At 47.3% G+C, this 10,669-nt stretch overlaps 1 protein-coding gene across 1 annotated transcript in view; it reads left to right on the top strand.

Annotated features, from left to right (window-relative positions):
- The window catches only part of LOC120049154 (staphylococcal nuclease domain-containing protein 1-like), a 311,592-nt gene that overhangs the window by 241,385 nt on the left and 59,538 nt on the right, over nt 1–10,669 (top strand). Inside the window, 1 exon segment of the mRNA XM_038995382.1 lies at nt 7,604–7,745. Within this exon segment, the coding sequence (XP_038851310.1) occupies nt 7,604–7,745 (142 nt within the window).

The raw sequence follows: 10,669 nt of genomic DNA on the forward strand, positions 1-10,669 counted from the left end.
TGGAAACACTGTTATTGTCCTTTTGGAACCCCTGTTATTGTCCTTGTGGAAACACTGTTATTGTCCTTCTTTTGTAACCCCTGTTACTGTCTTTTTGGAACCCCTGTTATTGTCCTTTTGGAACCCCTGTTATTGTCCTTTTGGAACCCCTGTTATTGTCCTTTTGGAACCCCTGTTATTGTCCTTTTGGAACCCCTGTTATTGTCCTTTTGAAAACACTGTTGTCGTCCTTTTGGAACCCCTGTTATTGTCCTTTTGAAAACACTGTTGTCGTCCTTTTGGAAGACTGTTGTCGTCCTTTTGGAAGACTGTTGTCCTCCTTTTGGAACACTGTTGTCATCCTTTTGGAACACTGTTGTTATTCTTTTGGAACACTGTTGTTATCCTTTTGGAACACTGTTGTCCTCCTCCTTTTGGAACACTGTTGTTGTCCTCCTCCTTTTGGAACACTGTTGTCGTCGTCCTCCTTTTGGAACACTGTTGTCGTCGTCCTCCTTTTGGAACACTGTTGTCCTCCTCCTTTTGGAACACTGTTGTCCTCCTCCTTTTGGAACACTGTTGTCGTCCTCCTTTTGGAAGCCCTGTTGTCGTCGTCCTCTTTTTGGAAGCCCTGTTGTCGTCCTCCTTTTGGAACCCTGTTGTCGTCCTCCTTTTGGAACACTGTTGTCGTCCTCCTTTTGGAACACTGTTGTCGTCCTCCTTTTGGAAGCCCTGTTGTCGTCCTCCTTTTGGAAGCCCTGTTGTCGTCCTCCTTTTGGAAGCCCTGTTGTCGTCCTCCTTTTGGAACACTGTTGTCGTCCTCCTTTTGGAAGCCCTGTTGTCGTCCTCCTTTTGGAAGCCCTGTTGTCGTCCTCCTTTTGGAACACTGTTGTCGTCCTCCTTTTGGAACACTGTTGTCGTCCTCCTTTTAGAACACTGTTGTCGTCCTCCTTTTGGAAGCCCTGTTGTCGTCCTCCTTTTGGAACACTGTTGTCGTCCTCCTTTTGGAACACTGTTGTCGTCCTCCTTTTGGAAGCCCTGTTGTCGTCCTCCTTTTGGAACACTGTTGTCGTCCTCCTTTTGGAAGCCCTGTTGTCGTCCTCCTTTTGGAACCCTGTTGTCGTCCTCCTTTTGGAACACTGTTGTCGTCCTCCTTTTGGAAGCCCTGTTGTCGTCCTCCTTTTGGAACACTGTTGTCGTCCTCCTTTTGGAAGCCCTGTTGTCGTCCTCCTTTTGGAACACTGTTGTCGTCCTCCTTTTGGAACACTGTTGTCGTCCTCCTTTTGGAACACTGTTGTCGTCCTCCTTTTGGAAGCCCTGTTGTCGTCCTCCTTTTGGAACACTGTTGTCGTCCTCCTTTTGGAAGCCCTGTTGTCGTCCTCCTTTTGGAACCCTGTTGTCGTCCTCCTTTTGGAACACTGTTGTCGTTCTCCTTTTGGAAGCCCTGTTGTCGTCCTCCTTTTGGAACACTGTTGTCGTCCTCCTTTTGGAAGCCCTGTTGTCGTCCTCCTTTTGGAACCCTGTTGTCGTCCTCCTTTTGGAAGCCCTGTTGTCGTCCTCCTTTTGGAACCCTGTTGTCGTCCTCCTTTTGGAACACTGTTGTCGTTCTCCTTTTGGAAGCCCTGTTGTCGTCCTCCTTTTGGAACACTGTTGTCGTCCTCCTTTTGGAACCCTGTTGTTGTCCTCCTTTTGGAACCCTGTTGTTGTCCTCCTTTTGGAACACTGTTGTTGTCCTCCTTTTGGAACACTGTTGTTGTCCTCCTTTTGGAACACTGTTGTTGTCCTCCTTTTGGAACACTGTTGTTGTCCTCCTTTTGGAACACTGTTGTCGTCCTCCTTTTGGAACACTGTTGTCGTTCTCCTTTTGGAACCCTGTTGTCGTCCTCCTTTTGGAACACTGTTGTCGTCCTCCTTTTGGAACACTGTTGTCGTCCTCCTTTTGGAAGCCCTGTTGTCGTCCTCCTTTTGGAACACTGTTGTCGTCCTCCTTTTGGAACACTGTTGTCGTCCTCCTTTTGGAACACTGTTGTCGTCCTCCTTTTGGAACACTGTTGTCGTCCTCCTTTTGGAACACTGTTGTCGTCCTCCTTTTGGAACACTGTTGTCGTCCTCCTTTTGGAACACTGTTGTCGTCCTCCTTTTGGAACACTGTTGTCGTCCTCCTTTTGGAACCCTGTTGTCGTCCTCCTTTTGGAACACTGTTGTCGTCCTCCTTTTGGAACCCTGTTGTCGTCCTCCTTTTGGAACACTGTTGTCGTCCTCCTTTTGGAACCCTGTTGTCGTCCTCCTTTTGGAACACTGTTGTCGTCCTCCTTTTGGAAGCCCTGTTGTCGTCCTCCTTTTGGAACACTGTTGTCGTCCTCCTTTTGGAACACTGTTGTCGTCCTCCTTTTGGAACACTGTTGTCCTCCTCCTTTTGGAACACTGTTGTCGTCCTCCTTTTGGAACACTGTTGTCGTCCTCCTTTTGGAACACTGTTGTCGTCCTCCTTTTGGAACACTGTTGTCATCCTCCTTTTGGAACCCTGTTGTCGTCCTCCTTTTGGAACACTGTTGTCGTCCTCCTTTTGGAAGCCCTGTTGTCGTCCTCCTTTTGGAACACTGTTGTCGTCCTCCTTTTGGAACACTGTTGTCGTCCTCCTTTTGGAACACTGTTGTCGTCCTCCTTTTGGAACACTGTTGTCGTCCTCCTTTTGGAACACTGTTGTCATCCTCCTTTTGGAACCCTGTTGTCGTCCTCCTTTTGGAACACTGTTGTCGTCCTCCTTTTGGAACACTGTTGTCATCCTCCTTTTGGAACACTGTTGTCATCCTCCTTTTGGAACCCTGTTGTCGTCCTCCTTTTGGAACACTGTTGTCGTCCTCCTTTTGGAAGCCCTGTTGTCGTCCTCCTTTTGGAACACTGTTGTCGTCCTCCTTTTGGAACCCTGTTGTCGTCCTCCTTTTGGAACCCTGTTGTCGTCCTCCTTTTGGAACCCTGTTGTTGTCCTCCTTTTGGAACACTGTTGTTGTCCTCCTTTTGGAACCCTGTTGTTGTCCTCCTTTTGGAACCCTGTTGTTGTCCTCCTTTTGGAACCCTGTTGTTGTCCTCCTTTTGGAACCCTGTTGTTGTCCTCCTTTTGGAACCCTGTTGTTGTCCTTATAGAACAGTTTTCCTTTTCAGGAGTAGAGGCCTGATGATTTACTGGCTCTGCTTTTTGGAGCCGGACACAAGGAGCTTGGAATCCTAACTCCTCTCGCGTCTACTGTGTCGAAGCAGCAACAGCAGTCACATACCTGCGTTCAAGTGGAACAAACAGGAATGGTCGGTTGCTCACGGAAGGTCATCCGCCTAGGGCACAGCGAGGGAGAATGTGTGTGGGGGGGTGAGCACCATGTGGAAGGGCACTTCTGCATCGTCTTTGTGAAAGCAGCGCTGTGATTGGCATTCTGTGTGTGTTCTCTCCTCCTGTTCCCTTGCCACTGCGGCGGCATGACGTGGGCCAACGTGTCAGAGGTCACTTGGCTTGAATCGGCATGAACGACTCCCAAACCCCCACAGAGACGCCACCACGGTGACAGTTGCCACGGTAATGAACAGTGACACGCTAATCTGTGTCACTCGGATTGGTCCTGCAGGTTTGATTAAAAGCCCAGACATGTCATTACCCTCTGCTGAAGCCCCACTGCATTGTGGGTATTGACTCCATTAATATCTACGGGAGGGATGGAGAAAAAGACCCGTGGAAGTTTGTGAAGCGTGGCCATGTTTGGGTCTTAACTTCTCTAGGGTAGGGGGCAGCATTTGGAATTTTGGATGAAAAGCATGCCCAAATTAAACTTCCTGCTTTTCGGGCCAAGAAGATATGATATGCATATAACTGGTCGATTTGGATAGAAAACACTCTAAAGTTTCCAAAACTGTTAAAATAGTGTCTGTGAGTATAACAGAACTGATTTGGCAGGTGAAAACCTCAGAAAAATCCAATCAGGAAGTAGTTGTTTTTTTGGTTTTGTAGTTTTCTATTCAATGCCATTACAGTATCCATTGACTTAGGACTCAAATTGCAGTTTCTATGCCTTCCACTAGATGTCAACAGTCTTTAGAAATTGTTTCAGGCTTGTATTCTGAAAAATGAGGAAGTAAGAGCAGTCTGAATGAGTGGACCCTAAAGTGTCAGAGCTTTTTCATGCGCGAGACCGAGAGAGTGCGTTCCTTGTTTACCTTTTATATTGACAACGTTATTGTCCGGTTGAAATATTATCGATTATTTAGGCTAAAAACAACCTGAGGATTGAATATAAACATCGTTTGACATGTTTCTATGAACTTTACGGATACAATTTGCATTTTTTGTCTGCCTGTTGTGACTGCGTTTGAGCCTGTGGATTACTGAAGAAAACGCGAACAAAACGGAGGTTTTTGGATATAAAGAGACTTTATCGAACAAAAGGAACATTTATTGAGTAAATGAATGTCTGCTGAGTGCAACCATATGAAGATCATCAAAGGTAAGGGATTCATTTTATCTCTATTTCTGACTTGTGTAACTGTTCTACTTGGCTGGTTACTGTTTGTAATGATTTGTCTAGTGGTCTATGTTCTCAAATAATCGTAAGGTATGCTTTCGCCGTAAAGCATTTTAAAAATCTGACACCGTGGTTGGATTCACAAGAAGTTAATCTTTAAACCTATGTAAAATATGTTTTGTTATCTGAATTTTTATAATGAGTATTTCTGTATTTGAATTTGTCACCCAGCAGTTTCACTGGCTGTTGAAGAGGTGGGACGCTAACGTCTCACGTACCCAAGAGAGGTTAATTAACTCCTGGTCGGTCGTGTCCACAAAGTTATTATTTTTTAAATGTCCCTTCCCTTTATTTGGCACCACGAAGAAGCAATTGAATGTAATTGGGTGGTTTGACCCAGTCTTTTGTATCCAGGTGGGCAGGGCACCCGCCAAGGCTCGCTCGGCTGGCGCTCTGTGTCACTTGTTGTATAATAAATGTTTTCCCAATGATTCAAGGTAGCAGGCAGTAAGCCGACACACTAGCACGACTCATTGCAGTAGTGAAATGGGCCTGTAAATGTCTTACGCTGCACACGTCAGATGTAATTGGTTAGTGCTAGCATGTCGTAAAAGCCCTATAAAACATTGGGTGTAATTAGCCTACCATGCTAACATGCTGACCACACCGCGCATCGCGTTACATGCGCGAGCATTGCGAAATAAATGTACACATACATGTTATTCAGTAATTTCCTCCAAACTGATCGCTCGCGTCAATGAGCGTCTGCGTAGCCTGGCGCTAAAATAGAACTTGGTTTTAACGCTTGACGTGCTGCAAGTCTCATCTCTCCCATCTCACGTGGGTGATTGAAAGATGAACTGAGGTCCGCAGTCCAGTTGGTGGTGGTAATGCACTGTAAAGTTGGTTGCCAACCGCCATATGAAGTCCAAAGAAGAAGAAGAAGCCTGAAGGAGGAGAGATTACTAGAAATTAACTAGGTTTCTTCTTTTATCTGTGGTTTAAATGTCGGAGTAGAGAACACGTGTGACGCAAAATTCTACAAAGACCCAGGTAAAAAAAGACCTTATGCATTTAATGTAAAATAACAACCCAATGTTCATATCCCACGACAAATTAGCTAGCAACAGCAAGCAAGCTAGCTAGCTAAATGGCTGTGAATGTTTCATGTTTTTCGACCTGTCCCCAAATGAATATAGTTGGTCCAGAGTTTGTTTTGATATTTTAACCTGCGTGTCCTGATCGCGTCTGGTGTGGATGGACAAAATCAACATGCGCAAAATCACGATGGCACACGCAGACTCACGCCCGTGCCTGGTCTAGTCAGCATGTAACACTGCTTGGAGGGAGAGAAGGGGAGAGGGAGGGAGAGAGAGACCTTGTGAAGGTAATTAGCTGATGATACCACACAGTTAAATAATTAGCCAGCTGCTAAAAGCTGGTGATAAGCGGTACCAGAGCGAGAAGTCTAGGACCAGAAGGCTCCTGAACAGCTTCAAGCCATAAGGCTGCCTAGTCTAGGACCAAAATGCTCCTGAACAGCTTCAAGCCATAAGGCTGCCTAGTCTGGGACCAGAAGGCTCCTGAACAGCTTCAAGCCATAAGGCTGCCTAGTCTGGGACCAGAAGGCTCCTGAACAGCTTCAAGCCATAAGGCTGCCTAGTCTGGGACCAGAAGGCTCCTGAACAGCTTCAAGCCATAAGGCTGCCTAGTCTGGGACCAGAAGGCTCCTGAACAGCTTGAGGCTGCTTATTTCATTCTCTTATTTCACTCTCTTGCACAGGTTCGATGTACACTCACTGGACTCTAACCACACACTCACACATACTACACTGACTCTCCAACACACACAAACACACAACGCGCACACCCGTACATATTAATGCCACACACACACACACACACATACATTCACACTCTTCACATGCTGCTGCTACTCGCTGTTTATTATCTGTGCATAATAACTTTTTCCGAACATAGTAATATCTACCTTGTACCCCAGCACATTGACTCGGTGCTCGTACCCTGTGTATTTAGCCAAGTTATCGTTACTCATTGTATTTATTCCTCGTTATTACTTTTTCAAAATACATCTCTCTGCATTGTTGGAAGGGCCTTTAAGCGTTTCACTGTTAGTCTACACCTGTTGTTTGCAAAGCATGTGACAAATAACATTTGATTTGATATCGCTACACTATATAAAAACCACACCTTTTTTTTTACCTGCAAGTAAACACAACAGCCTGCGGTGGACATGAAAGGAGTAGAACAAGCTGTGTTGTGGTGTTACACAAGGAAAGGAGACTTTAGTTGTTGTGAAGTTGTGTTCCACTGTTCTCCCTGACAGTGGGGTTCAGTGACCCCATCAGCAGGAGCCCCAGAACATCAGCATGTAGAGAGATGAATAGGCAGCTCTTGTCATCCTGTCCCTCACACGCGCGTGTGTGGCTGTTTTCACACACGCTGTGTTTTCGTGTGTGTTTGTGCGTCCATAGTGTCGACCATAGTGTTTGATTTGTGGCCCCGAGCGGAGCACTCTTCCCTTAATGAGCCTCCTGCCCTCCCGACAGAGGGCCAACCTTGGAGAGGAGCTGACCTGGTTTCCACACCAGAAACACTCTAGAGGATGGTGAAGAGAGGGAGAGATGGAAGGAGGGAGAGGTTGTCCCACAGGGGATTGCTGTTGCTGTTAGATAACAGACCCATGTTTCTCTGGTCTAAGGGTTGTTTGTTCTGGACCGTATTTCCCTTTGGCATCAAAACAGGCCCTGGATCAAGTCATGGGAGTCATTTAGGAGAGTAAATTGTTCTGTTGGAGTTGGCAGTGATTAAAGTAGGAGTTTGGTGTCTGGTTTGTTTTGAGTATGTTAGATGTTTGATCATGTGACGTATAATAAGGAACTGGCATGCTTAGCTGGAGGTTTAGACATGAGAAATGTTCTTTTTGCTGTGGTCTTCAGTCAAGACACTTGACTGAATATTATTTCATTTGTCCTACAAGTAGATCCCCAATTTAACGAGGAAGACCTCACATTAATGATATCATTATATTACACATAAGAACAGGGAGTGTTCTGTCATGCTTCACCCTAATCATGTGACCTTCCCCCCATCAGATCTGGGCCAACTATGAGGAGAAGAAGGTGGAGGAGGTGGTGCACGTGACGGAGGAGAAAGAGCGCACAGCCAACTACAGAGCTGTGTATGTCACCGAGATCACGGACACCATGCACTTCTACACCCAGGACGTGGAGACAGGTGGGTGTGGGGGGGTTGTCTGATATTTTGACTGGGTTGTTTTGGTTTGTGTGTGTGTGTGTGTGTGTGTGTGTGTGTGTGTGTGTGTGTGTGTGTGTGTGTGTGTGTGTGTGTGTGTGTGTGTGTGTGTGTGTGTGTGTGTGTGTGTGTGTGTGTGTGTGTGTGTGTGTGTGTGTGTGTGTGTGTGTGTGTGTGTGCGAGAGACGAAGCTGACTTCATGGATGACGGGCAGTTCTGCATCACAGCCCAGACTGTCTCTCTCTGCTCTCACATGTATCTCCTTTCTGCATCCTCCACCTTCCTGCAGAGAAACACACCAACGTTCCGCTTGTTTTTGCTACTGAAAGACTGGAATAAATCACCAGGTTATTCTGTCATTCCCCAGTGGAGGGAGGGAACGTTTGAGACAGAATAAATAACAATCCCAGGTGTCTTGGCGTGGCTGCTCCCATCATCACCCTCCTCCCCTCGCTCTCCGTGTGCGATGCATTATGGGTCGGTGTGAGGAGAGGTCCATAGTTTAGCCCTCTGAGCTTAAAGAGGTGATCTAGTGTACAGCTTCTCCTGTTGCTGTTGTACTTAATGGTCATCATTGTTCTCTGTGGGCTGCCAAGGTTGTGTGTGTGTTTGTCTGCATGTTTGTGTTTCTGTCTGTCTGTTTGCATTCTGTGTGTGTGTAGTGAGCGACAGTGTGTTTATGTAGGCCTGTTAGGCCGAGCCCAGTGAAGCAGCACTATGGCCAGCCACTCATGTAATTACTACTAACCCATCCAACCCCCTGCCATCGACAGAGGGAACCAACCCTCACATTTTATATCATTATCATTCTTCTAGCTGACCCAGACTCAACCCCCTCCACCCATCCACAGCCCAGAGGCATTAGACATCTACAATGTTAAGGGACGTCTTTCTGTTAGGCTCTCCTTTAAACAAAAATAACATTCTTATCGTTAATATTAATATTCTTACCAATGTTTTCTACACACTCTTGAGTAATGTGTTCAGACACAACATAGCTGGAACGGTTGTGTGTGGCGTCTCATGCATAGCCCTGTGTCTAACAACACGCTGGGTAGTGTGTACACTACACACTACAGCCGTAGAGGAGTCTGCCAAATACTGGCCCCAGCGCCTATCCCCTTTTGGCTCCTTGAATAGGACGGGAGGCTGTGATTCAATGTGACTGTGTGCATGGTCTCATGCCTCGTGGGAACGAGGAGTTGGTTGGACAGAGCAGGGGTTAATGAGCGTGTTGCATCATCAAACATACACAGACCCTTTGCTTTTATTGGTTCAATCACTCTCTTTCTCTCTCGGTCATTCACTCAATCACGCATTCACTAGTGTGTGTTCCATAATGAGGTGGGGGTGGGTGGGGGTCTCACTCCCCCTCCCGTTCATGGGGTGGCAGGTAGCCTAGTGGTTAGAGCTTTGGGCCAGTAACCGAAAGGTTGCTGGATCGAATCCCCGAGCTGAGAAGGTAAAAATCTGTTGTTCTGCCCCTGAACAAAGCAGTTAACCCACTGTTCCCCTGAACAAGGCAGTTACCCACTGTTCCCCTGAACAAGGCAGTTACCCACTGTTCCCCTGAACAAGGCAGTTACCCACTGTTCCCCTGAACAAGGCAGTTAACCCACTGTTCCCCTGAACAAGGCAGTTACCCCACTGTTCCCCTGAACAAGGCAGTTAACCCACTGTTCCCCTGAACAAGGCAGTTAACCCACTGTTCCCCTGAACAAGGCAGTTAACCCACTGTTCCCCTGAACAAGGCAGTTACCCCACTGTTCCCCTGAACAAGGCAGTTACCCCACTGTTCCCCTGAACAAGGCAGTTAACCCACTGTTCCCCTGAACAAGGCAGTTAACCCACTGTTCCCCTGAACAAGGCAGTTAACCCACTGTTCCCCTGAACAAGGCAGTTAACCCACTGTTCCCCTGAACAATGCAGTTAACCCACTGTTCCCCTGAACAAGGCAGTTAACCCACTGTTCCCCTGAACAAGGCAGTTAACCCACTGTTCCCCTGAACAAGGCAGTTACCCACTGTTCCCCTGAACAAGGCAGTTAACCCACTGTTCCCCTGAGCAAGGCAGTTAACCCACTGTTCCCCTGAGCAAGGCAGTTAACCCACTGTTCCCCTGAACAAGGCAGTTAACCCACTGTTCCCCTGAACAAGGCAGTTACCCACTGTTCCCCTGAACAAGGCAGTTAACCCACTGTTCCCCTGAACAAGGCAGTTAACCCACTGTTCCCCTGAACAAGGCAGTTAACCCACTGTTCCCCTGAACAAGGCAGTTACCCACTGTTCCCCTGAACAAGGCAGTTAACCCACTGTTCCCCTGAACAAGGCAGTTAACCCACTGTTCCCCTGAACAAGGCAGTTAACCCACTGTTCCCCTGAACAAGGCAGTTAACCCACTGTTCCCCTGAACAAGGCAGTTAACCCACTGTTCCCCTGAACAAGGCAGTTAACCCACTGTTCCCCTGAACAAGGCAGTTAACCCACTGTTCCCCTGAACAAGGCAGTTAACCCACTGTTCCCCTGAACAAGGCAGTTAACCCACTGTTCCCCTGAACAAGGCAGTTAACCCACTGTTCCCCTGAACAAGGCAGTTACCCACTGTTCCCCTGAACAAGGCAGTTAACCCACTGTTCCCCTGAACAAGGCAGTTAACCCACTGTTCCCCTGAGCAAGGCAGTTAACCCACTGTTCCCCTGAGCAAGGCAGTTAACCCACTGTTCCCCTGAGCAAGGCAGTTAACCCACTGTTCCCCTGAACAAGGCAGTTAACCCACTGTTCCCCTGAACAAGGCAGTTAACCCACTGTTCCCCTGAACAAGGCAGTTAACCCACTGTTCCCCTGAACAAGGCAGTTAACCCACTGTTCCCCATAACAAGGCAGTTACCCACTGTTCCCCTGAACAAG

The sequence above is a fragment of the Salvelinus namaycush genome, chromosome 6, assembly GCF_016432855.1.
Source record: "Salvelinus namaycush isolate Seneca chromosome 6, SaNama_1.0, whole genome shotgun sequence".
In the NCBI taxonomy this organism is placed as follows: domain Eukaryota; kingdom Metazoa; phylum Chordata; class Actinopteri; order Salmoniformes; family Salmonidae; genus Salvelinus; species Salvelinus namaycush.